The sequence below is a fragment of the Papio anubis genome, chromosome 10 (genome assembly GCF_008728515.1).
Source record: "Papio anubis isolate 15944 chromosome 10, Panubis1.0, whole genome shotgun sequence".
In the NCBI taxonomy this organism is placed as follows: domain Eukaryota; kingdom Metazoa; phylum Chordata; class Mammalia; order Primates; family Cercopithecidae; genus Papio; species Papio anubis.
In genome coordinates, this window is record NC_044985.1 from 85,493,897 (window position 1) to 85,521,656 (window position 27,760).

General features: G+C 40.0%; 2 protein-coding genes across 11 annotated transcripts in view; both read right to left on the minus strand.

The window, feature by feature from the left end:
* Window positions 1-12,171, minus strand: part of MPP4 (membrane palmitoylated protein 4) — a 59,795-nt gene extending 47,624 nt beyond the window's left edge. For both annotated transcript variants that reach the window (XM_009182788.4, XM_009182786.4), the window contains exons 1-3: window positions 5,740-12,171; window positions 4,769-4,890; window positions 1,472-1,549 (exon numbers count right to left, since the gene is read on the minus strand). In XM_009182788.4, the coding sequence (XP_009181052.1) occupies window positions 1,472-1,549; window positions 4,769-4,890; window positions 5,740-5,818 (279 nt within the window). In that variant the 5' untranslated portion in view covers window positions 5,819-12,171. The remainder of the gene's footprint in view (window positions 1-1,471; window positions 1,550-4,768; window positions 4,891-5,739) is intronic.
* A 289-nt stretch (window positions 12,172-12,460) lies between these two features.
* Window positions 12,461-27,760, minus strand: part of ALS2 (alsin Rho guanine nucleotide exchange factor ALS2) — an 82,926-nt gene continuing 67,626 nt past the window's right edge. For 4 of the 9 annotated variants that reach the window (XM_009182792.3, XM_021923880.2, XM_009182790.4 and 1 more), the window contains 10 exons: window positions 27,526-27,693; window positions 22,879-22,996; window positions 21,757-21,914; window positions 19,735-19,857; window positions 18,728-18,904; window positions 17,327-17,372; window positions 17,050-17,111; window positions 16,363-16,512; window positions 16,031-16,127; window positions 12,461-13,795 (listed from right to left, as the gene is read on the minus strand). In XM_009182792.3, the coding sequence (XP_009181056.1) occupies window positions 13,757-13,795; window positions 16,031-16,127; window positions 16,363-16,512; window positions 17,050-17,111; window positions 17,327-17,372; window positions 18,728-18,904; window positions 19,735-19,857; window positions 21,757-21,914; window positions 22,879-22,996; window positions 27,526-27,693 (1,138 nt within the window). In that variant the 3' untranslated portion in view covers window positions 12,461-13,756. The remainder of the gene's footprint in view (window positions 13,796-16,030; window positions 16,128-16,362; window positions 16,513-17,049; window positions 17,112-17,326; window positions 17,373-18,727; window positions 18,905-19,734; window positions 19,858-21,756; window positions 21,915-22,878; window positions 22,997-27,525; window positions 27,694-27,760) is intronic. The other 5 variants (XM_009182791.4, XM_017946793.3, XM_009182794.4 and 2 more) reach the window with 2 other exon arrangements.

Here is a 27,760-nt window from a genome sequence, read left to right on the forward strand (position 1 = left end):
GTGGCTCACACCTGTAATCTCAGCACTTTGGGAGGCCAAGCCGTGTGGATGGCTTAGGGTCAGGAGTTTGAGACCATCCTGGCCAACACAGTGAAACCCTGTGTTTACCAAAAGTTAGCCAGGCATAGTGGGTTTCTGTAGTCCTAGCTACTCGGGAGGCTGAGGTAGGAGAATCGCTTGAACCCAGGAGGCAGAGGTTGCAGCGAGCTGAGGTCTTGCCACTGCACTCCAGCCTAAGCGACAGAGCAAGACTCTGGAAAAAAAAATCTTTGGTGTTTACTCTGAGATGGGAAGTCATTTGAAGGGTTTAGGTGTTAGTGAGGAAGTGACATGATTTGACTTGCTTTCAAAGAGGATATGTTTGGTTGCTGCATTGAGAGTAGACTATAGGGGAGCAAGAGTGGACACCGGAGACCAGGCAGGAGGCGATTTTGCAATTATCTATGTAAGAGATGATGATGATGGTATGGAGTGGTGAGATCCTGGATATATTTTGGTGAGATCCTGGATATATTTTGAAAGTAGAGCTGAGAGGATTTGCTATCTGATTGGGTGTGAGGTATCAGAGAAAGAGAGTCAAAATGACCCCTAAGATTCTGGCCTGAGCACTGCAAGAACACAGGTGTCATTTCTGAGATAGAAAAGGCTCCCAGAAGAGTGGGTGGGGGTGATTGGCAGGTGAGGAAGATCGGGAGCTCAGTTTGGAACATGTGAACTTGGAGGAGTCCATTAGACATCCAAGTAAGATGGAGAGGAGGCAGTTGGATATTTGAGACTGGAATTTGGGGGGAAATCTCCAGGCTAGAGATGCAAACCTGAGAATTATTACTATAACATTACCCTGTTTATGTAGGGTAAATAGAGTACAAGATTTAGGAACAAAGAAAGAAATGGACACATGCTAAAAATGATGTAGGTGGTGGTGGGGGGGAAGTGTTTTAATTTGGGGAGATATCCAGCCAGTTCTTCCTTATATTAAAGTTCAATTAAAAACATTTATTAGGCCAGGCGTGGTGGCTCACATCTGTAATCTCAGCACTTTGGGAGGCCAAGGCGGGTGGATCACGAGGTCAGGAGTTCGAGACTAGCCTGGCCAAGATGGTGAAACCCCATCTCTACTAAAAATACAAAAATTAGCCAGATGCAGTGGTGGGCACCTGTAATCCCAGTTACTGGGGAGGCTGAGGCAGGAGAATAGTTTGAACCCGGGAGGCGGAGGTTGCAGTGAGCCAAGATTGCTGCACTGTAGCCTGGGTGACAGAGCAAGACTCCGTCTCAAAAAAAAATTATTAGATTATTTAATTTAATTTATTTATTATTTATTATTTATTTATTTTATTAAAAATATTAAATTATTTTATAGTCATCAATAAAACTTTTCCTTAGAACCTTTAATTTATTTAAACTAGCAATGCGGGTAAAATGGCACCACATCAGGGCTCTACTATTCTGTGGAATAAAACCTCCTTACCTCATAGGATAACGTCTGTGCATGGGGTGTGGCAGGAACTAGTTTCTTTTCTTTAAACTCCTGGAGGCAGTCATAAATCTGCAGAAGGACAAGGGAGGGGGACTTGATACTGATAATACGACTGTTGCCATTTTGGATTGAAGACTCTGAAAGGGAAGAAACATCCCAGGCAACTGCACCAACAGCCAAACTGCATGGTGTGTGTTGGTGTTTAGTAAGTCGTGCCTCTAGTTGCTAAAGATAAATGAACTCGAATTTGGTGGCCCCAATGCTTCAAAGGCTTAATTATTGGCTGCTACTGGGAAATTGATCTTCCCCAAGCATTTCAGTAATAAAAAGAAATTCAGGCCAGGCTCACGCTTGTAATCCCAGCACTTTGGGAGGCTGAGGTGGGCGGATCACTTGAGGTCAGGAGTTTGAGACAGCCTGGCTGTTATGGTGAAACGCCGTCTCTACTAAAAATACAAAAATTAGTTGGGTGTAGTGGTGGGCACCTGTAATTCCAGCTGCTCGGGAGGCTGAGGCTGGAGAATCGCTTGAACCTGGGAGGCAGAGGTTGCAGTGAGCTGAGATCGTGCCACTGCACTCCAGCCTGGGTGACAGAGTAAGACTCTGTCTTAACAACAAAAAAGTAGAAATTCAAACTTTTACTTTTGTTAAACAGAGCGAGGGTAGGGTGTCCAGGGCTGAAACCAATAGGGATTTATAGATGATGCATAAAGGAACATCTTAAAGCAGGGGCTCTTTGGGCCCAGACACCTGTGAGGACCCCTGTGTTGGGCACCTGTGCAGCATGTGAGCTGCATGGCTCAGGGCCACCGAAGGTTCTGAATAAGAGGCAGGTGTGCTACATGTGCGTCTCTGTACTCCACTTTGCTCTTTGGGGCTGTTTCCCATTCCTCTCCTAATTCTCCATACACGTTCATTTTTTAAAAATTCCAACTTCATCTCTGCAGACCCTTGGTAGTTTTTTTCCACACCAAGATCTAGGGTTGAGTTGAGGACACCAAAGCCTGCTGAGTTCTGCAGTGCAGCCCTTGATCTTATTTTAGGAATTGAGTTTCTCTTACAGATGAAGAAATAAGGCCCAAGGGGCCAGCTGAGCCCCCAGCCTTTTCTATCCAGATCTGTGACAATGCTGATTCCCTGCTGTATCTCAGGGCCCGCACTCAAGTTTACCTGGAAGTGATGAAGGCTGATTGGATGACTCACCAAGGGCCTAGCAGTGATGAGCAAGGACAATGCCCACCATGAAATTAAAACTCCTATCTTAGCTGATCCTGTGGGAAAATGCCTGATAGAAATCAGGTGTTTTATAACAAGTGCTGTGAAGAGTACTTCTTTGTTCATGCCAAAGATGTTGCCACTTTTATTGTATAATACTAACATGCATTATAAGACGGACCACATTTCACACTTAAGTGAAGGAAATACCCATATCCCAAAAAATAACTTCAAAAGGATCTTTCTTAATAACATTTGTTCAGAACAGCAAAATTATAGTAGTAGCATCTACTATCTATTTTTCTACTGTCTACTAGATGCTATTGTATAGTGCGTGGAATTTTAGCCAAATTAAAAAAAGAATAAACTTTATTTTATTTAATTAAGTTATTTATTTATTTATTTATTTATTTTGAGATGGAGTCTCCCTCTGTCACCTAGGCTGGAGTGGGGTGGCTCAATTTCGGCTCACTGCAACCTCTGCCTCCCAGGTTCAAGTGATTCTCGTGCCTCAGCCTCCAGAGTAGCTGGGATTACAGGTGCATGCCACTGCATCTGGCTAATGTTTTGTATTTTTAGTAGCAACAGGGTTTCACCATGTTGGCCAGGCTGGTCTCAGGTGATCCACCTGCCTCAGCCTCCCAAAATGTTGGGATTACAGGTGTGAGCCATCACACTGGGCCAGAAGAAATTTCTCAGAATAAGATATTTTAGCGTACCTAAACAGAACTGTAGATATCTTACTTTGTAACTTTAACAGACAAAGAGAAATAATTTTTAAAAGCATTTTGATGTATCCAGAGTTGCTGCAAGGACAAACGGTTGCAGCCAGCTGATACAGTGTTGCCAGTGACCATTGTGGTGGCTGTTTTGTGATTCCAGGGGGCCTCTGGGAGAAAAAGAGCTGTGGGGAGAAAAGGAAGGGGCTACCGTATTCTTCTCCACCTAAGTTAATTCCTTCCCAAGCTAAGAAGTTTGTGTAGCTCTTCTCTGAGAGTTGCCTTCTGAGAACTTTTTCCAGGTTGAAATTTCCTGCCAGTTGATAAGTGACATCATTGGGTAAGTAGTTGCTATGATCTGAACGTGTACTTCCAAAACGCACGTTAAAATCCTTAACCCAAGGTGATGATATTAAAAAGTAAGGCCAGCTGGGTGCAGTGGCTCATGCCTGTAATCCCAGCACTTTGGGAGGCTGAAACGGACGGATCACCTGAGCTCAGGAGTTTGAGACCAGCCTGGCCAACATGATGAAACCCCATCTCTATTAAAACTACAAAAATTAGCCGAGTATAGTGATGGGTGCCTGTAATCCCAGCTACTCAGGAGGTTGAGGCAGGAGAATCGCTTGAACCCGGGAGGTAGAGGTTGCAGTGAGCTGAGGTCAGGCCACTGCATTCCAGCCTGGACAACAGTGTGAGACTCTGTCAGCCAGGCACGGTGGCTCACACCTGTAATCCCAGCACTTTGGGAGGCCAAGGCAGGCAGATCACGAGGTCAGGAGATCGAGACCATCCTGGCTAACATGGTGAAACCCCGTCTCTACTAAAAATACAAAAAATTAGCCAGGCGTGGTGGCGGGCACCTGTAGTCCCAGCTACTTGGGAGGCTGAGGCAGGAGAATGGCGTGAACCTGGGAGGTGGAGCTTGCAGTGAGCCAAGATTGCGCCACTGCACTCCAGCCTGGGCAACAGAGCGAGACTCTGTCTCAAAAAAGAAAAAAAAAAAAAAAAGGTAAGGTCTTTGGGAGCCGATAGCTCATCAGGATTCTGCCCTCATGAATATGGAATTAACGCCCTTATACAAGAGACCCCAGAGAGCTGGCTAGCCCCTTCCACTATGTGAGGACACAGCAAGAAGTTACCATTTATGAACCAGAGAGGGAGCCCTCAAAAGACACTGAATCTGCTGCCGACTGGATTTTGGACTTCCTGGCCTCCTGAACTATGAGATAACAATTTCTGTTGTTTATAAACTATTCAGCTATCCAGCCTGAATGGACTGAAACAGTCATTTTTCTACACACTCCCCACAACCCCTTCAGCAAGCAAAGGCTTCCGAGCAAACAGCACTCACCTTTAGCAGAGCCTGAAGCCACGGCGAGTGGAGGAGATCATACAAGAGACACACTCCATTCACGTCTCTGCTGTAGAACAGACTCAGCTCTTGCAGCACAAGCCTCAGGATCTGGGAGAGGCCTAGGAAAGGAAGAGAGCAGAGATGGGGTGGCAGGTGCAGGTGTAAATGTGAAAGGCAACTCAGACAGCTGGGGCATGCCATGGGGTCTCACCAGGAGTGGAAATGACACTTGATTTCAGACCAAAAGATCTGACTTCAAGCCCTGTTCCACCTCTTAACTATGTGAATGTCACAAAGTCACATAACTATCCAAAACCCAGTTTCTTTGCCCAAGATGAGAAGGTGCTAGCTTTGTCACAGTGTTCTTAACATTGAGTAAAATAATAGATCGTGATGTGCAGATGTAAGACGTCATGAAAGGAAAATGATTGCTTTCCCCTCCCCTATCTTACCAGACTGTCATTTATCCCAAAATTATCTAGTTGTGTTCTGTATCCTCTTTCTCTAACTCAAACATAAGAGTCATTTCATCCTCTCAAAAAATTCTTACTGAGAATGATATTGAAAAATTCTAATTCCCAAGAGATTTTTAATGCAAAGCTCAGTATTCTCCTGATTAAAGGGTCTAAACAGATTTTAGTGAATGTTCTATTTTTTTTTTTTACAGTATTTTTATAGTGTTGTAGTGATATTTTGAATGTGAACATCTTAAGAAGTTCTAAGTTTTACATAAAACATTGTCGGGTAAGGGTAAAAAAGGTTTTGAATCCACCATGTCTGTTTATTTCCTTCCTGGCTTGAAATTTGCTCTTAAAGTTATCACTGTTAGGGCAGTAGTGCAACCAAAAACGTACAAGATCCTCATAGGGATCGCAGTAAGTCTGTCAGGATTCCTGCCTATTGATTTGATCACGTGTCAGAGGTGATACTACTTTCTGGTCTAGAAAAGGGGCCCTGGTGACACATACCATTCTGCGGATTGGTGGCTGTAGAAAGCTTCATGTCCTTCTTGTCTGGTGGATCTGCTCCTTTGTCTGACTGTATCATCCTCCCTGCCGGAGCTTCCAAAAGGAATTCAGGAGTAGGAAGCAGGTCAATACACGGCACACAGCTCACTCAGTCACACTGGCCACCAGCTCTCAGCACACTGGAATATATTTTCAACAGCATTTCCTCAGAAGCCAGGCCCTGTGCGACACATTGGGATACACATCAAATGAAACACAGTCTTTCCCTGTGGTGCCTACTCTTTTTTTTTTTTTTTTAATTTATTTATTATTATACTTTAAGTTGTAGGGTACATGTGCATAATGTACCATCACAAGCAGCGTGGAAGAGAAAATGACTATTGCATAAAATGCTCCCCCTAACTCCATGTTTTAAAACATTTTTTTAGCCTTTGACAAGAATTGATTTCCTGGAAACCATCCCTACCCATTTTTAAAAAATAAATGACAAATATTATATTTATTTATCTTCCACCTCTTTACCCAGTTGACTTTACCTAGAGCTCAGAAAAGTCTTCCGTGGACCAGCTGCACTCAGGTACCCCAATTTCCTCTCATTGCACCTTATAGTTCTTCATAGAAGGACTAGCTGGTCTGGTCACAATTGCATGAATTATGGGTTATTACTGAGGCACACTCTTAGAATTTAGAGACAACACTGTAATGATCTGTTTTCTTGTTTTGTTTGGTTTTATTTCTAGAGTGTTTTCCTGGCTCAATCCTACAATCTGTATAGCGTCTAGACAGTTTTCTTTTTCCTTTTTTTTTTTTTTTTTTTTTTGAGACAGGGTCTCACTCTGTTGCTCAGGCTGGAGTGCAGTGATTATGGCTCATAGCATGCATCCTTGACCTCTTAGTTTCAAACGATCCTCCCACCTCAGCCTCTCGAGTATCTGGGACCACAGGTATGTGCCACCACACCCAGCTAATTTTTAACTTCTTGTAGAGATGGGGTCTCACTATGTTGCCCAGGCTGGTCTCCAACTTCTGGGCAATCTTCCCACCTTGACTTCTCTCAGTGCTGGGATTATAGGTGTGAGCCATCACACCTGGCCTAGACAGTTTTCTTAACCCTATCAGATTTAATACCAGTCTTTGAAAATTAGTTTGAAATGTTTATTTTAAGGTTTATTTTTGATATTGCTTTAGGTAGATTTAGTTTCAAGAAGTAGAAACCCAAAATAATTTTGGCTTAGCAGAGTATTTTATAGTCTTGTTCATGTGAAAGTTCAGAGACAGAGAGAATGCAGGGCTAATAGGGCAGCCTTGCTCCATGAAGTTCTCAGGGAATAGGTTCCTTCCAGCTCACTGCTCTGCCACCCTAGGATGTAGTATGGTTCTGTCTACCTGCTCCAAGATGGCAGCTGCAGCTGCAGCCATCACATCTACATTTCAGCCAGCAGGGTAGGAGAGGAAGGGATTAAGAAAACACAGGCAAAGAAAACATGCCTACTGCTCTTGAAGCAAAGTTTTCTACAAGTTGCCCTACACAATGAAGAATCGCCTCATGCCTTGTATAACTTTCAAATGTCCCACTGAACTTTCATGTCACTGAAAAACAAAAAAAACCCTGTAGTTATCTGAATCTAGACACAAACTTTTATTTACATGTAAACACAAGACACTTTTGCACAGGTTTAATACACAATGGGGAGTAGGGTATTGAGGCAGGGAAGGCGAAAAAGCCAGTAATAGGTTGTTACCAAGAAGTAACCACTGTGGGCAACTAGAGCCTAATCCCACGGGGGAACACGGGCCAAGGGAGTGAGGGTATTTATACACCAATGGCAACATGAGGGTTCTTATACACCAATGGCAAATTTGGTGTATAAATACCCTCACTCCCTTGGGCCCTGTTGAGAGCCAACAGGTTGAGACCTCTTCCCAGAGAGCATTATTTCTGGCTCTTCCAGCATGCAACATGCATACCTTCAGAGGGGCTTGGAGGGGCTAGCAGCTGGAGTGGGCCCAGAGTGCACCAAAATGGTAACCACCAAGGGGTATGCGGTAGGGGTAGGGACCAACAACATTGTTAGAGTAGCACGATAAAGAATAAATTAAGGTTTTTGTTATAAAAGGAACTCTTCAAATTAGTTGTTAAAGACTGGAGTATTGACTCTGATAGGGTTGAGAACCACTGTCTAGAATCTAGATAGATTGTGGGTTGAAGCCAGGAAGGCTATCTAAAAGAAGAAGAGATTATTGTTATTTTGACTCTAAATTCTAAGGCAGTGAGAAGAGCAACACAGAAAGCTGTCCCGGCATTTCAGACAACTTTCCCGTACACATTCCTTTCCAATCCTCCTGAAGTCTTCCAGTTTGCTGGGTTCTACCAAAGCTTGACATCGTTATGCTTTTGACTTGCCCTCCATCACCTACCCTGCCCACTTGCAACTGAGTCCGATTAAACCATGCATTTTCCTCTGTTCTGCGTTTTCGCCTCTATTGAATCATTTAGCATCACAGTTGCAAATCTGACTCATCTTCCTCCCTGGAGGGGAGCACTTCCAGGGTAGAAAATTGAAAAGGGAGACGGAGTGCCTGACAGAGAGCAGACAAAAGTCAGCGTAGACAGATGAGGCTGACACTCAGGCTGACTCTTACAATTGGTTCCCCTCCAGCATCTCACAAATCACACGTCCTTGGTGAAGCAGTGCAGATTAAACAAGCCAACTGTTGTTTAAGGTGGACCACATTTCTATCATATTTAATGTCCGAATGACTGTGCTAAGCTAGGCCTACCCATTCGGCAGTTGGGGGCATGCACGAGAGACTACAAATTTCTGAGATGAATTTATTGTGAGGGAGCTTTACAGATAGACTGTGCTTCACAGATAGGCGGTGGTTTCTTGAGTGAATGCAATAGTTAAAATAGCTTCTAATAAATCTAGAGCCAACTTCAGGGCTACCTAGATAACTAATTCATATATTCTAAAAGGCTCGTTTTGACCCAAAGTTTCTCAGCCAGACGCAAAAACAGTAATTACACTAATCTACAACTTACGTAAATTCTAAAAACTGTGCTTGCCTGGTCATCTTCAGGTTCCTATGACAAATTTACTGTGGACTGAAGGTTGTGTCCCCACCCCCAATTCAGATGTTGAAGCCCTAATCCCCATTGTTGATGGTATTTGAAGATGAGGCCTTCGGGAGGTAACTGGGTTTAGTTAAGGTCATGAGGTAGAGGCCCCATGATGTCATTAGTGTCTGTGTAAGAGCCATCAGAGTTCACGTGTTCTCTCTCTCCCTGCCAGGTGATGGCACAGTGAGAATCCGGCCATCTGAAAGCCAGGAAGAGAACCCTCGCAAAAACCCAACCATGCTGGCACCCCGATCTTCAACTTCCAGCCTGCAGAACTGTATGAGAAAATACATTTCTGTTGTTTAAGCCACTGTCTATGGTATTTTGTTATGGCAGCCAAAGTTAAGACAAAACTCCTAGAAAAAAACTTCCAGAAAATGATTTTCCCTCCCTCCAGGTAGCTAAGAAAACAGTTGCAACTTCTTTCCCTCATAGCACTTCTCATTTTGCCAGTTATCATATCCATTGGCTCACTTAGTGTCTGTCTCCTGCAGATATACTGTCTGCAGAGGGCCTGGGGAGCAGAGCTGTTGCTTAAAATCTTGTTCATGCCGCAACTTCACCTGCAGCAGTGCTTGGGCCATAGCAAGCACTCGGTATGTTCAGTTGTTGTTGGGAAGAGGTAGAACAAGGAGAGGCCAAGATCCAGAAGTAAAAGGCTGACACCTCCCTCAAGGCAGTGGCCAGCAGCTGGAACTTCAATCCTGATGTGGGAGGCAGCTGAACTCCAGAGGCCTGTGCCCTCCCTTCCTTTCCTCCCTGCCCTGGTATCCTGACTTAAACCTCTTTCCCTGTCAAACTTTAAAACTGGGGGCAGAAGGGGATCTTAGAGATAACCAAATGCAAAACCTTTGTTTTACAGATAAGGAAACTGACATTCAAAGAGGTATTCAGTAGAGTTAACAAGCAGTAAAATCAAGTTTTCCTCTTTTGTTTCCCTAGTCCTGAAAGATGCCGATGCCTCGTAAAGGACTTGCCTTCCTTTCCATGACTTCTGTACCAGATTTGTCAGCTGAAACTTACCTATTTCTGCTATCTTGAGAGTGAGAATTCTTGATTGATTCTGCAAAGAAGTAAGCACCCCACCACATGCAATTCTGGACTGAGTACACAGAGAGGATAGCCAGTTCTTGACTCAGAAGATGCATTAGTGTGACTGACTCCTAAGGAATTTGTCCTAAATCTTGTTTTAAAAATCAGTACTTCCATTAGCTTTTAAAAATGTACTATGAAATGCCACAACCCCCTACCCTTATTATGCTTGTTTTTCAAAATAATGCTTTTTACTAGACAAACCCTAAAAAAGCACTTGAAAACGTAATGATGAGAAATGGCCCCTACAAAAATAGCTGGCTTCCTCTGGGTCCAAATGCTGTTGATTAGGACCAGGGCAAATGCCCACTGTACTCAATCTTCCTGACAACTCATTATTCCATACTTAAGAAATGGCTTCTCAAAGCAAAACCTGCTCTTTCAAGATCACAAAATTCCCCATATCATTTGAGTTACAATGAAACTAAGCCATTTGAGTTAGATTACCCAGATTTATATCTTTAGCTATTAAAAACTGACAGGCAAGCTAGGCAGTTACAGGATACATCTTCTGGTAACTGAGGATTATTTGCCAAGGTCTCTTACCTGCAAGACTGTAAACATGCAATGTTACTCCTATCCAGACAAAAGCGTTAGTAGAAGATACTAGTGGCCTGTTGGCTGCCAAAGTCACCTCACTGCTCCCAATAAAACCTCTGCACATCCTCTTTGATGTAATCCACAGATGCCTAACCCAGCCTAACAACTAAATTACTCACAAGCCTTTCCTGCCACCAATCTTCTTAAGTATTCCTTGAACTGAAGTCTAATTTATATCATTTTCAAACCTACATTCTAGTATTTCCTCTCAAATTTCTAACACACAGTTAACAGCAGAAAACACTAATATTTTTGTTGATTATTTCAAGATGACAGACATTCCACAAGAAAAGATAGCATTTTTAATGAAAGAAAAAAAATGTGGCGGGACCGGAAATAATCCAATAACCTACTATCCTTATTAAATCTCTCATGTTATGGTGAGAAAACAACTGAAGACTCTTCGGCTAATAACAGAAGCCCATCAAAAACAGTACCTTCTGGTCAATCCCCTCCTAAGCCACTGTTCTGAACTTAACAAACAGCGTTTTCGATCTCAGATAGGAGCTACTTCTTTATCTGAAAACTTAATACTGCAGGGAGTGCTCAGTGGGAAGAGCATTTGGAAGGGGATATTGCAGAAAGGAGAGGAAGGTATTGCTGACAGCAAGGCAAAAGGTAGAGACCAAATGGCAATTATCAGAGGGTCATCAGCCCTTGTACCCACATGAAACACATGGCTTTTCTTATCTCTCCCTCATAGATGAAAACACAAGCTGGGAATGTGACACATTTGTGTTTTGAGTACAGCATATTTTGTGAAAAGCACTTGTTTCAATACGATTTTCATTTTTAACTCACTTTTAAGAACTTTCAATACATAACCAGCTATGAAATGACATCTCTGTCAGCTGTAGTAGCAAAAAGCACTGGACTTCTAGAGAAATAGGGAGTAGGGAAGTTCTAGGCTGGAGTCCCAGCTCCGGCAGTGAGCAAATCTTGGTCACTGCTTGTCTGAAAAATGGGGGGAAATGGGGATAACACCTGTGTCCTTGGGCTGCTGTGAGCATTCATTACGCATCTGAATGATCATTGTAAACTGCTGCAGGAGTGCTGGGGACTTCTATTTACAAACATTGGCCTGGAGATTTAGGGTTTTTCTTCCAATACACTTCAAAATTTATAATTTTAATATGCTATCTGAAAAGCATATAGTAGGAAGAATCCAAAGTAACCGAACAATTTCATCTGTAAAAGGATGAATTGTAACACGGCTTTTCCTAGAACGGAGACAGCCTATCATCATTGGAAAACTTCACAGTGGGTCAATTTGTCTCAAAGTTTTTGTTTGTCCATTTCCACATATTATCCACCCCCGCCCAGAGTCAGATATTCTGTAAATTTGTCTTTACCAGCCAAATGTGGTTATTTACGTGTTTGTTCAGAAACTCAAAACAATCTCCAATGTAAATGCAAAGTATTTAACATAAACGGATCTTTAAGGGTTGGTCCCCTTCCAACAGTGGACAGGCACATTCTGGTAGAGGCAGCAGCAAGATGGAAAGGCCTCTTGAGAAAACATTACAACTAGAAGATAATATCTAACGTTTCTAACCAGAATTTTAAAGCCTCACCTTCCCTTCCCTCAATCTGTTTAGGAGGAAAAAAAAATAAAGAGTAACCATCAAAATATGCTTTTTATTAAAAGAAATAATAGATTTCTTTTGAGACCCATGTCCTTGGGTTATTGGGATCAGAAAGTTAATTTGCTCTTTGCTAGAAAAGGTGCTATAACTATTGGTTTACGTTTATTTTAAAGACAGAGATTTCTAAAACCGAAGAGGGACTTCTCAGGTCAATATTTAGAGGCATGGATTATAATGTGGGCTACAGAAATACTAAGTGTGGGTTTCCTTTCATTTTTTAGGCTGCCCTGTTCATTTCTTCTATAATCATAAAACAACCACATAAAGATGAATGCCTTTTATTACGAAAATTGCTGTTACATTACAGCCAACATTCCAAAACAGTATTTTAATAAACACTTGTCTTGATTATAAAGTAGAGCAAAAACCATGATCCTTTTCCAAAAGTAATTATCATCTTAGTCACTTAACATAAATCAGGACACTCTGTATGCTCACCACGGTGTAGGAGATGAGATGAGGAAGAGCACCTATGTTATTCAAAACAGCTACTAGTGTTACTTATACAGTATAAACCAACAACTTACAATAGGGCATTTTTTAAAAAGCAAAACACTGAAATGTTGAGGTGCCACAATACTTTTGAGATGGAAAAAGCCAAAGCTTGTTTCCTTTTTTCTTCCCATCCTGAGTTCAGTGTGAGGTATAGGGAAGACCACCACCAGGCTGGGGATCGATGCAGTTTTTTGCTTATTTCCCAACTGTTAGTCCTGCTCGAAAACACAGCCTGCATGCAAAATCTCCTCAGGCTGCCATTCACAGGCCTCGGAATACAGCGTTTGTGCATGGACAAATGAGGTTCCTAGCAGCTCAGAGTTGGTGTCTGAATTCCAGTGTACTCACTCTCTGTAGCGTGATAAAGAAACCAAAAACAAAATTCCTATGTTCTTTTTAGTCAAGAGGCAGAAGACTCCTATTTGGATGCATTCCACATTTCGGGGACAGGATGTGGTAGTTTTGCACAGAACCTCTCCCATAAAGAAAAAGCTTAGAAAAAGTTAAAACTGCAGTTTAAAAGCTCCTTTCTCCCCTCCCTTGGCAAAGAAACATGATGCACACATGACTGGAAGGGACTCAGGAAGGCAGAGTGTGGTCACTATAGTTTCAAGTACGATCTGGTTCTTGCAAAGGGATCGGGGTAACTGCAGGTGGATTCAGGCAAACCAGAAATTCAAAAATATCCATCAACTTCTTTAATATAAGAAGCTCTACTGGAAGCCTTTCTTACAACTTCACGTAGCTGACATACCCTTTACTGTAGGAAGGGATATCCTCTTCTTTTTTCAAATAGCAGATGAATGGTATTTTTAGAACTTATCATAGGCCAAGAACTGGTCTAATCTGATTTTTTACCTCCTTTTCAATCCTCCCTTTAAACTATACAGTCCTTTTATCTTGGCTCAGGGTTCTTATTATTAGTAAGGCTCATTCTAACAACCTAAATAACACAAAGTCCTTTCCAATTTCAACAGTGTTCTTTTTTGCCACTACAGGAAGACTCCAGATGGTGTTATAACACTCTGTAGTAGATAATCCAGTTTTCAAGCTGTTATGCAGCCTAGTTAAGCTTCTCACGCTGAATCTGGTAGTAACATGCCTGGAAAAAAGTTCAAAACAATTTCAAACTCACTTTTAAAGAAATTACATAAAGAGAGCAATGCATATGGGACTAAAGAAACAAAATCCCTTATGAACAAATTCAGTTGATGGCCCAACAGATTTAACCAATTTCACTTTTCCCATTCCCTTCTAGTTCCCCTATATAGTGGCTGTCTTTTGCCTACTTGTAATTAGTATAGACAAAATTTTTTCATTTCCCATCTTATTCTAAAACAAAGAAAGTTTTTTTTTTACAAGCTATCTAACATTCTTCACCAAGCAGAGACACCACAATTTGCCGTTACTGATTGGACATTTAGCGTATACCAATCATTAAAAGGTACAACTCTAATTAGAATCACCTAGTATGATTAATAAATATACAGATTAAGCCTCACTGCAGACCTGGGGAGTCATAACTTTCAGGAACGCATTTTTAAGAAGCACCCTGAATGATAAGTTTCCAGGTATGGGAATTACTCATACCCCAGTGAATAGCACATCCAGATAACATGGAACATTTTCCATTCTTTAATTTCTTAGGCTAAATCCCCAGGAGTAGAACCACTGAGTCAAACTCCACATTTTTTAATGTTGTTTATATCTATGTTAGTAACAATTGCTTTCCAAAATGGGCTACTTACCCCATTATCACCAATGTGGGAATAATAATGACTTTACTATAACCCCACCAGTAACTTTAAAACATTCTTGCTAATTTAACAGCACAAAATGGTACCTTATTTAAATCTGCAGTACTATGATTTTCAGTGATGTTGAGTATTTTTCTACATGTAAACTTACTAGTTCAGTTTCTTCTTTGGTGATCTGTTGAGATACTCTTCATATAATGTAAACACTAATAATCAAAGTCATCAGTAGTCAATATTTTCCCCAGTTTCTCCCCTCTTTCAGTTTATTTAATAGAAGTGTTAACGGTAGGCCGGGTGCAGTGGCTCACGCCTGTAATCCCAGCACTTTGGGAGACCGAGGCGGGCAGATCATCTGAATTCAGGAGTTGGTGACCAGTCTGGCCACGCTGGTGAAACCCCATCTCTACTAAAAATACAAAAATTAGCCAGGCGTGATGGCGGGCACTTGTAATCCCAACTACTCGGGAGGCTGAGGTGGAGAATCACTTGAACCTGGGAAGTGGAGGTTGCAGTGAGTTGAGATCGCACCACTGCACTCCAGCCTGGGCGACAGAGTGAGACTCTGTCTCAAAAAAAAGAAGCATTAATGATATTTTAGTTGAAAAGTTTAAAAAGTTAACCCAGGTCAATTCATGACATTGAATTCTAGTTCTTTTTCTTATTTTAATTTACCTGTCTTTCCTTTTCTCTTCCTTTCTCTATATTTAAACCCCGAAGCATCTATGATTTGCTATTCTACCCTCCCTCCAAAACTGCTAATAAGCTATCCAACACTTTGTTTTACCATTTGTTAAATAATTCCTCTTTTCCATTTTTGTGTTTGGTGTTTCCACTTTCATGTGAAGTTTTTATTACGATAGTGTTTATATGGGAGCTATCCATTCTATTTAGGTAATTGTGTATTCCTGTGACAGTCACATACTATTTTATCTTCATTATTATAATTTTATAAATTTTACTAACTGGAAGAGTAGGTCTATCCTTTCTCATTTTTCACAAGTGTTTTTGCACTTTCTATCTGCTGTTCTTTCAATAAACTTTAGAGTGATTCTTCCAAATTCCAAGAAATATCAAGGCGGGAAACAAATGACTTCTAACAATCTCTCCAGGCCATCCAGATCAAAGAAGCTCATTTGTAATCTATTGGTTACAGTAAATACAAGGCAAAGAAAGAAGATGGAATTCAAATTCATTATTTACATACTGCCTTCGTGTTTTACCCTTGTTCCATTAAATAGCACTTCTGCTGGAAACTTTCTTGTACATTAAGAACCCTTTCTGTTTCTTTTTTGGAGTCACAATTATTTATATAAATGTAAGCATTTATAACAATTTGAATGATCAATTTACAAGGAGGATTAGATAATGAAGAACTTGCTTTAGTATTTTGAGGAACAACTGGCTTATCCTACTTTAATATACTATACAATGTTTTAAAGTGTAGAACAAAATGTGCTCTAAAGGCATTTAAGGTTTGCATTAAACTTCTATACAAAAAAAAGTGGTTAATGGCATTTATAATATGGTAAATGAAAGACAGATATGAAGATAAAAAAGTATTAAATAATAACTACACTCACCTTCAAGGTGGTGAACATTATACCCTGTTCCCCATGCTGAAGATAGGGGTCCATTAGATCCTCAATGAGGTGTACCTCAGAGCCTAAATTCCTAATCCTGCCCCAAAGAGAAAAAGATGCTGAGTTATTTTCACCTACATGTCCATTCTCCTTCTGACCCTAGTTGATGGGAAAAAGAAAGAACAGCTCAATAAGAAGGTAATGCCACAGTGGAATGGGTTAATCAATGTTTTTCTAGTGGAAGAACATACTCCTGTCATCAGTTCAGAAAATGCAAGCAGCAGACTTTTAAAAATAACGACTCACTAATAATAAAGTCAGAAAACAGTTACCTGGCCCGTAGCACCACATACAAGAAAACGGGAAACAAGTCATCCATGGACCACAAGAAGTCTTCCTGGAGCGATGCCAGGACACTCTGGGAGATCTCCTCGAAAGTCTGCTGGATGACCTTAAGTTTGTCTGATGGGGTAAATGTTGTGCTGTTATAGAAACAATGACAAAAAGATATCCTATTATTTTCTTAATAAAGACATTTGATCATGTTTTTTTGATAATATTCCCTCCTAGGGTTCACATGCCTTAACCTGGACACTTAGGCATTATGAGTCATTGGAAAGAATGACTTTGTACTCCCATGGTGCTATGAGAAAAGTAGCCTCCAGCTGTCCACGATTCATATATCGTTTCCTTTTACCCAAGTGAAATCTCATTCTCCTAATATATGCTCTTTTCTGAATGAGAAATTTGGTTCATTTCCCATTGGCTAAAGATGTGATTATGTGGATAAATTTCTGGAATGGCTCTCCACTCCTTTTGAAAATGCAAGGTCATTTTAGAGTAAAAGATAATCCAAGGGTCTCAAAAGAGCTTTTCCAATTTCCAGGTTGAGTTTGACACCATCAGCATATAAAGTGGGGATGCTTAAGGCTTAGGTAAAGATAAGACTGTATTAATAATATCTTAACAGACCAAGCACTACTTTGATTTGTGTAGCTTTTCAACAAATCAGAGATTACCTGATCTGCTGCAGACATTCTACTGCTGAGGCAAAACAAGCATCTTTTGTGGTTGGCAAAACCTGCAAAAAAGGGAGTGAAGGTCAAGGAGGAAAACCATTTTCTGCAACAACAAAAATAAATGATATTGATGTCAGAGTGCAGGTCTTTGATAATAACAGATGCAAACACAAGCTTGGGTACTGTTCTATCAAAGTAAAATGAAAAAGTTTTGCTATTTCAAATCCTTCCCATTAGAGAAAAGCATCTTTGCTGAGGAAAAGAAAATTTACTATACCTTTTTACTCTCTCCAAGGATTGACAAGGTTGCTGGCCAAAATTTCCTATAATGGAATCCATAAATTGTTAATATAAGTTGTTACTTATGGTAGACAAATTCTCATAAAAATAGTTGACAGCTATATTGGCTTCCCTGTCCCCATTAAAAAGAACTGCTCCACAACAGGTTAAGTTTTTATAAACATTCCATAAGTGATTTAAGAGTTTTTATCATCTCCCTAAGGGATTTGTCATTCTATATCCCAATAACCCTACACATTACAGAGATTACCAAATATTTTTCCTTCACTCAGTTTTATTTCATTTCTACTACTGAATTATTCCATTGAAAACAAAGCACAACATTTTTAAAAAGCACAAAAATAAGAAAATACAAAAATTTGCTGGGCATGTTGACACAGGCCTGTAATCCTAGCTACTTAGGAGGCTGAGGCACAAGAATCACTTGAACCTGGGAGGCGGAGGTAGCAGCGAGCCAAGACTGAGCCACTGCACTCCAGCCAGGGCAACAAAGCGAGACTCTGTCTCAAAAAAAAAAATGCTTATTCACTTCTCTTGATAGCACAAATAGTGATTGGCAGAGGTGGAATCAGCTTTATCACTGCACTAGAAAGGAAACATAACCATTTAGTATTCCCTGGATAACAAGCAATAATGCCTTCTAATAAAAACAGTGGGGCTGGGCACAGTGGCTCACACCTATAATCCCAGCACGCTGAGAGGCTGAGGCAAGCAGATCACTTGAGGTAAAGGGTTCGAGACCAGCTTGGTCAACATGGCAAAACTCCATCTATACTAAAAATACAAAAATTAGCTGAGCATGGTGCCTCATGCCTGTAATCCCAGCTACTTGGGAGGCTGGGGCATGAGAATCGCTTGAACCTGGGAGGTGGAGGTTGCAGTGAGCTGAGATTGCACCATTGCACTCCTGCCTGCATGACAGAGCGAAACTCTCTTTCCAAAAAAAAGCATTTCAAAAACTTTAACTTAAAAATTGCCAACGGGGAGGGAGGAGAGAAAAGAAGAGAAGGAAGAATGCCAAAGATACGTATTCTGCTCTAAAGAGCTATAAAATACCAGGCAAGATAGCTCACACTTACTATATATACACACACACTTACTATATATATGTATTTATAAAAATGTATATCATATATTACTATATATATGAAAACATAATAAAAAACACATTCTGAAAAATCAGTAGGTTTCATACTCATCTCCAAATATTCTCAGAAATAAAGATTATTAACTATCACTTTTTCGTTAAGACGTATGCAAAAAAGTAAATAATTAGAAGCCATATATATAATTAGATATCAAAGTGCCAAATTTCCAACAATGCTGTTTGCATGTTAAATTAAAACGATTCGGTTGTGCTTATAACTACTACACTTACCTCTGCACCCCAAGAAAGCCCAGGAGAGCAATATCTGGCTGCTTATTTAGTCGAAGGACACATTCCCAGTAAATGTCTTCCTCGCGATCATTATCCAAAGCATAAAGCATAAACAGCGGTGGGTAAAGCCGAGGTAGCAGCACAGGAAGCAATAATCCAGAACTCGTTACTACATAACTACAAAATAATGGAGTGGGAGGAAAGAAGCATTTTTCATATTAAAATTGAATACAGAATCCAAGATACAGCTTCAGTTTCAAAAAGTCAAAAGTAGAGATGGGAAATTTTAAAGAAGTTATATTACTCTGCTCTTTACATATGCAGTTGACATAAGGACATTACCTATAATTTTGTCTTAGAAGAAACTGTGAATTCTTTTCATGAATTAAAAATCTAACTGAAAACCTACTTTGCTTCCATTTTGAGGCTGATTTCTCTGAGGTTATTCTAGGTCAGTGTGATGTTACTTCCTTTGCTAAGCAGTCTTTGTGCTCAGATCATCTGTGGTTGCTTTTTCCTGGGGTATGGCTAATGGCACTTGAGAGACCTAAGAGGGACCTCAGAGGGGACACCTACCCAGCTACATTTTTTTTTGTTTTTTGAGACAGGTCTCACTTTGTCACCCAGGCTGGAGCGCAATGGTGCAGTCATAGCTCACTGCAGCCTTCAACCTCCCTGGCCCAAGTGATCCTCTCATCTCAGCCTCCCAAGTAGCTCAGCCCGTAGGTGTGTGCCACCATGCCCTGCTAAATTTTTTTATTTTTGTAGAGATGGGGTCTCCCTACGTTGCCCAGGCTGCTCTTGAACTCCTGGGATCAAGCAATCCTCCCACCTCAGCCTCCCAAAGTATGGGATTACAGGTGTGAGCCACTGTGGCTGGCCCCAACCATACCGTTTTAGAAATGAGGAAACAGACCTAGAGAACACACTTTCTCCCTGGGGCTCTTTGGGTAAGATCATCTAGTCCCCACTCCCTTTCTTCACTGTCCCCAACCAATTCCACTTACCCTGGCTCTGGTGATTCAGATCGGGAATCTGACTTCCCAGTGCAAAAAGACTTCCTTTCGGTTGGCAGAGGAGCAGAGAGAGGAATTGTGCTGCCTTCTTCAGGCAGTTCAGGAAATAAGAATCTAAGGAAGAATAAAAAATATAATTATACAATTATACCTCTAGGGGGGTTGAAAAGCATAAAAACACATTTCCATTAGCTATGAAAGCAAGCTTTATTATCAACTAAGTATTTTAGTTCCCTGAGAAAACCGATGTTTCTGACAGGATAAAATTAAGAATGCCGCTAATGAATAATACCACTACAAAATCTTCACGTGCTATGATTTTCTTCTGTCTAGTTACTAAGGAATGGAGAATTCCGATCTGTATGAGATACGTGTTCCTTATTGGCAAATCTCATCTGAGGTCAATTTATATTAACTCTGAGCAGGACCACTATTCTAGAATATAAGCAAATACTGATGGAAACTAAATGTCCAACGTTAAGGGAAAAAGTGATTAATTACAGAAGATACAATGTAAAGTTTTATTTTTATAGATTCAGGAAGTACATATGCAGTTGTGTTGTATGGATATATCAGGTAGTGGTAAAGTCTGGGCTTCTAGTATCCCCATCACCTGAACAGTGAACACTGTATCCAATAAGAAAGTTTTCAACCCTCACCCTCCCACACACACTCCCCACTTTTAGAGTCCCCAGTGTCTATTATTTCCCTCTGTACTCAATATAAAATTTAAAAATATGTTTTTAAAAGTTGTTGAAAATTAATTTTTCAAATGATCAAGGGGATAAATCGGTGAGGAATTTTTTTTCCTGAGCTTTGAGTTTTGCCATAGACTTTAACTCTGACTTCTTGTAGGTTAGTGGACTCTACCATAAATAAGTTTATTTTCTCTTATTTTTACAGACTTTAATTTTGGCCCTTTAAAGGCAATATGCAGTCTTCCCTATTGTTGTAGATTTACATCTTGCACCTCCATCTGACCTAATTATATAGTTGAAAAAACTAAAAAAGGTCAGGAAACTTATTTTCATTATACTCATCTAGCTAATGTCAGAGCTAGCCCAGGCTAGTGATCTTTTTAATAGATCACTTCTCCCTCAAAACCTGAAACATTTCCAAATGTTGAGGCAAACAATATATGGAAGTTCTGGGACAAATTTATTAACTTTTGTATAATTATCTCACTATAGTATTTACTTGTTGGCTTCAACTCAGTAAAAGATCTTATATCTCACAAGCTTAAATCTGTTTGCTGCCTGGAACTCTCTTTCCAAAGATGCTTACTGTCTCATTTAATTGCCTTCTTCTAAGTCTCTGCTCAAATACCACCACTGTATTAGTCAGCCTGCTCTGATCTTCTCTTTAAAATAATAGCATCTCACGTCTAGTACTCTTTCCCTTTATTTTTCTCTACAGCGCTAATCACTATCTGACATACTGCATATGTTTTTTATGTTGACTCTTTTCCCCCATTAGAATGTAAGCTCCATGACAGCAAAGATTTTCTTTGTTCACTGATAAATCCCTTGAGAGCCTAGAATAATCGCTATTACATAGAAATGCTCCATAAATATTTGTTAATTTGTTAAACAAATGAATGTATGTGATACTGTTGCCAAAGGACAAGACACAAGAACTCAGGGACAAAACTTTATATTAAACTTTATCTACTCTGTGGTTGGGTTTTAGATACCTGATTTTTGCCTAGAGACTGAATCCAAATAAGACGACTACTATACTTCATACCAAAATTGGAATTTAAAAACCCCAAACATTTATTTTAGCTTTCTGTTACACTTAATAAGACATAAAAATAAATAAATAACAATAGCTAAGGTTCATCTTTTTTATGTTTACAGCTTACGCATACATTTAAAACATGTTTTCTTTATTTAATATATTAAAGGACTGTGGCATAAAACTATTTTCTTGATGATTCAGGATGAAACTACCCAAGCATTGGTATAAAATAGTATTCCATAAGCTGCAGACTTGAGTGAAAAGCTCTCTTACCTCACCAGCTGGAAAATTCGCTTAAGATAGGACTTAATCTCCTTTACAGCCTCCTGCAATAACCTGCGGTTGGCTCCTACGCCCACGTATGTCATTCTATACACTGCAACCAGTGTCTCCACAAGCCTGCCCAGGGGGTGCAGAGGAGTGTCACAGGCCTGAGTAGGAAGAGAATCAATGAAGTCAGTCAATGTGCATTAACAGCAGAAACAATCCATCAGTAAGAAACAACTTCATAAATGACAAACAATTGTCAAAATGTCAAGAGTCAATTTTGGGACCAGGAATATTCAAATACTTTAATTTTTTTGAAAGTACTGAGTCTACCCCAGTTATATGAACCTGGAGTTCCTAATCTTGATCAAAGAATCTCCTTAACATTTTGGGCAAATGGCTTTGGAAGTACTGATATGGAATACCACTAAAAGAAATACTCTGCTGGATGTGGTGGCTCATGCCTATAGTCCCAGCTACTAGGGAGGCTGAGGCAGGAGGACGGATTGAGCTCAGGAGTTTGAGGCCAGTCTGAGCAACACAGTGAGACCCCCCATCTCTTAAAAAAAAAAAATACAAAATTTTAAAAAGATTCAAATATACTTTAAACTTCACAAAAATGATACAAAACGTTACCTTGGAGAAAACTAAACACTGACTGTTGATGATACTCTGAAAGAGTCATCCTTCAGTTCCCCTGACTTCTCAGAATACTCCTTCCTGCACTTCCCATCAATATATATCACACTTTAAATTGTAGCCGGTCTTTCAAGGTTTGGAAGGAAGCAAACAGCCTATCCAGGGGTGAGGGCAGCATGCTTTACTTACACAATCTCTAGTTTGCTAATGTTATTAACAAAAAGCAATTTTAAACTCTAATTTTATTTCTTAAGAAGCCCTTTGAATGCCTTAAAAAACTTAAATGTTCTATCATAGTAATGGGACAATCTTTAGGTAGAAATGTAATCAGATAGTACATTTATTGGCAGTTAGATAATTAACAAAAGAAATGCACAGGATGCAAAAACAGGATTAGAATAACATTAAGCTGTGAGTCTATCTGAATGATATATTGTGGTAGGTGAATCATTAATTCACAAGACCAGTGTAATTTTTACTCTAGTTTACCTTTATTAAATATTTCCTGATGTCATCATATTTCTCCACAGAGAAGGCACCAACATGCTGTGGAATGAATTCCAAACTCTCTAGTGTCTGAGTCTGTGAACGACTTAATATTTCTGGACTATAAAAAGGGAAAGAAAAGGCTACTGTATTTCACATCAAGAAAGCAAGATACGTGTAAATTGTCACATGAAACAATCAGTGGCTCCAGTCACAGTGGAGCGTCCAACACAGTACTAACCCCAACGAGCTCAGAAAGGATCATGATCCTGCTATTAGATACTCGGTTTACATAACATTCATTCGGAAATCAGGTAGTGTTACTTTGTACCAACTACAATAAATTAATGAAGATTCTGCTCCAATCTAAACCATGGAGTTGGAAATAATATGACATTAGCTTGAAGATAAATATGATATTAGCTTGAAGGTGACAGACCCGTTGGTGACAACAGAAAAATGGAATAAACGGAATAAAAGAGGGAAGGGAGCAAAGGAAAAAGGGAAATAAGTCAAAGGGCAAAGGAAGAAATGAAAACGAGGTTAAGAAGCAAGGAGATAATGATACTCCAACAGGTGACAAGGTAAGCACATAACAGAAACTGGATGAAGAGGCTAAGAGAAAACACATGCTAGTAAACAACTGAAATTTTTGGTAATAGTATTCTATCATTAGATGACAACCAATGAGAAACTGAAAACTGTGCATAATCATTATTATTATATGATTTTAGATAAACAAATAAGATCTTTGTGGTAGCAATATAATTTTATATAAAAAGTTCATTCATTTTCACTTCTCAGAAACACCTAACAACAGTTAACCCAGGTGAACTGAAGGGCTAAAGTCTCAAGTCGAACTGACAGGGCTGTACTAAGCTGACCATCTGTATCACGCACAAGGGGCATTCAATGGCTTTAATCAATTCTGGGAGTTTCCATTTCTTCTACTGATGATAGAGTAGAAGGTAACAATTATGAACTTCATGAATGAAATACTAAAATCAATTCCTATGTACCCCAAATATAGAAAAAAATCACTTCTTTCTACATTTAATTTCTTGAAACACACACACACGAATATCAAGCAAGCAAAAATTATACTATGGTTTACTTTAAATATCAATTTTGGGGATACTCAATTAGATAGAATCTAAACTAATCTCTCCAGGCTAGAATAACAGTTAGTATTTGTTAGACTTGACTGTGAAACATTTCAAGTTCCTGAAGTATCTTTCAACCTCTGGAATTTAATTTCTATGTAATTATACTTTAATGTATTAAAATTATTTGAATATTGGTAATTTATTTAAACAATTTGGTAACTTTTAGCAAACTAGAACATTTAATTATTCAGAACAAATATTTGCATTCTGAATACATGGATACTTGCCCAGTTTTTGTTCAATTCCTTTCAGAAAGCAACTGACATGTGGAAATGAAGACCAGCATAAAACTGATTTAAAAATTAACTGTATGTAGTTACATGCACAGATTAAAGTATGCTCCTTGATATTTTAACAACGAAGGCACAGCTCAAACAAACCATTATCTAGAATTAAACTCAAGAAAGTCATAGTTAATTAGGAAGTTTTGCTGCAGGGATTAGTAGATTTTTTAGGTCCAAATGCTAAGCAATGCTTGTGGGAGCTACTGGTCAAATTAAAGAAGAAAGGCAGATGAAGAAAAGCAGGAGAAAAGAAGAAAAGAAAAGAAAAGAAAAGGAAAAAGAAGGTGAAAAAGAGAAAATTTTAAAAAGGAGAAAAAGAGAGAAAAAGAGAGAGAAATGAACAAGTACATCTGTAACTTCTCTTTCAGCATTTCAAAAACGTTTTGCCACTTCCTTCTGGCTTCCAAGGTTTCTAATGAGAAATATGCAGTCATTTGAATTGCTGATTTCCCATTATTTTACTCTAGCTGCTTTCAAGATCTTTGTCCATGAATTTTAATATGTGTCTATACATGGTTATCTCTGGTTTTTCCCAAGATGGGATTTGTTCAGCTACTTGAATCTGTAGGTTTCACATCTTTTACTAAACTTGAGATGTTTTCAACCATTATTTCTTCACAAAATGTTCCATTCCTCATTCTTTCTCCTTTTCTTTTTTCTTTTCTTTTTTTTTGAGACGGAGTTTTGCTATTTTTGCCCAGGCTGGAGTGCAATGGCGCTATCTCAGCTCACTGCAACCTCTGCCTCCGAGTTCAAGCGATTCTCCTGCCTCAGCCTCCTAAGTAGCTGGGATTACAGGCACATGCCGCCACGCCTGGGCTAATTTTGTATTTTTAGTAGATACGGGGTTTCACTATGTTGGCCAGGCTGGTCTCGAACTCCTGACCTCAGGTGATCCGCCTGCCTCAGCCTCTCAAAGTGCTGGGATTACAGGTGTGTGCCACCATGCTCAGTCCATTCTTTCTCCTTTTCTTCTGGAATTCTAAGGAAACAAATTTAGACCCACAAGTCCCTGAGGCTGTGTTCACTTTTTTTTTTCTCATGTTTTTTCTCTCGGTTGTTTGGATTTGATAATCCATATTGATCTATCTTCAGGTTCACCGACTCTTCCATTGCCACCTCTATTCTGCCACTGAGTTCATACAGTAAGTTATTTTGGTTAGTGTAATTTTCAAACCCAAAATTTTGATTTGGCTCTTCTTTATATCTTCTGTTTCTTTGCTGATACATTTGTTCTAATATTTATTTCAAGGGTGTTTGCGATTGCACATCTGAGCATTTTATAATAGCTGCCTTAAAGTTCTTGTCAGACAACTTCAACATCTATGTCATCTGTTGATATTTACTGATTTTCTTTCCTGAAATAAATTGAGACTTTCATGGTTCTTTCATTGCTGAGTAATTTTGGTTAATGTCTTGGATATTTTGAGCATTATAAAACTCTGGGTCTTGTTTATATCCTATGGAGAATGTTGACATTCATAAAAGAGTAAACATAGCAGGCTTGAAACTGTTATCTTTAGAAGGACCTGGGCTAGGTGCCATGGCTCACGCCTGAAATCCCAGCACTTCTGTGAGACCGAGGCAGGATTCCTTGAGGCCAGGAGTTCGAGACCAGCCTGGATAATATAGCAAGACCCTGTCTCTATTTATAAAAATGAAATAAAATGAAAAGGAACTGCTTATAAGGTTGACCCTTGGCCGGTACTTGGGAATTAAGCTTCGTATAAGTTCCGTATACTGACAAAGGTGTTTTGCTGTCCTTAGATTAACAATGTGATTTATGTTGAACATCTGCTTTCCTGTAAGCTGGGACTGTGGAATTTGGCAACTGCCAGGCACAGGGTGCCTATGTGACCCGCTCCCAATATAAACGCTGGGCATTGAGTCTCTAGTGGGCTTCCCTGGGCAGAAACATGAGACACGTGTGGCTGCACTTTGCTGCAGGGAAAACTGTGTTGTGTGTGACTCCTCCCAGAAAGGAGAGATCATGGGAAGCTTACACATGGATTCCTCCAGACTCTACCTGTGTCTTTTTCCCTTATGACCTGGTTGTGCGTCCCTACTGTGTTGCTGTAATCTTACTTGTGAGTACAACTATATGCTGAGTCTTGTGAATTCTTCCAGCAAATCACTGAATGTGTAAGTGATATTGAGAATCCCTAAAACAGCAGATATTTTTGCTTTAGTTTCCTGTGGGCCATGAAGCTGATGCCAGTTCACTTCTCAAAGCCTTTGCATCCTTTCTGGGTTTGTTCTGTAACTGTACAACTTAATGACCGCTCTGGGACCTGAGTGGTCTACCTATGAGCTTGGTTCTCAAACTCTTTGGTACTAATTAGGATCAAATCCTTACATGTGCAGGTCTAGGGTGAGCCCAGGAGTTCACAAACAACTTTATGGGCTTGTTTCCCAGAGCTCCTCTCCATCACATCCCCAGTATTTTCTGGGTCTCAGGCACCCCTTTTAAGGTCCTCTGGCCAAAAACTGTCCACTTCTGTGACTGTGCCACATCTAGGGACAGATGGTGGGAGAACAGATAACAAAGTCAAAAATGCAGTGGGGTTGGGGCTTGGACTTCTTTTGACCTAAGGAGCCACCAAAGGGGGAAGAAGATTCCACTCTCTTGGAGTTTTGACTTTTACAAGTTTCCTGTTCATGCCTGCTCTAGCTGCTGCCATTACCACCCCTGCCACAGAAGGTCCTGGAGGCTTGGGCATGAGAAAATGGAGAAAAAAGAAAGAAAACTGAGTATGTATCAACCACTCTGAATTTTAGGAGTCCCTTTGTCACTCCATGAGCCAGAACCAGAGGGATTTTTTCTGTGTCCCTGTCTGTCTGCACCACAGTCCTTGCTTTCATGTTTCATGCTGCACTGAGTTCTGGCTGAGGGATATTGGAGCAAAACATCAAGTAAACTCATCACTGGTTTTGTGGTACTTTGAATTCAGGTATTCTTCCTCAATCTACTTATTGATATAGACTTTTCAGAGTTCATAAATAACTGTCCATGTATTCTATTCAGGTTTAATAGTTGAGTTCAACAGAAGATAAAGAAAGTGTGTTTTAATCCCTCTTACCCAGAAGCAGAAGTACATCATTAACTTTTAAATTAAATGTAGTGAGCCTTGACTACTTACTGGTCTTAAGTTTCATCTTCCTAACATGCTCTGCTCTATGTTGAGCAGGCGTTCACTCACCTGTCTCTGTGTTGGCGCCGACTGGTGGTCAAGGCCACAGCAATATTGTCCCATGCCTTCCAAACTTCCCCTTGGCCTGGGCCCTCGCAGCCCAGTTGGCGCCAACATTCATCAAACACTGCTTTCCACTTCTCATCAGCTGGCACTGCCAGGTTTCCTAGCTTCCTGCTAATAAAGTCATATCAACCTTTTATTAATCATTTCTTTTGTGCAAAATCGTTCCAAAGAACAGAAA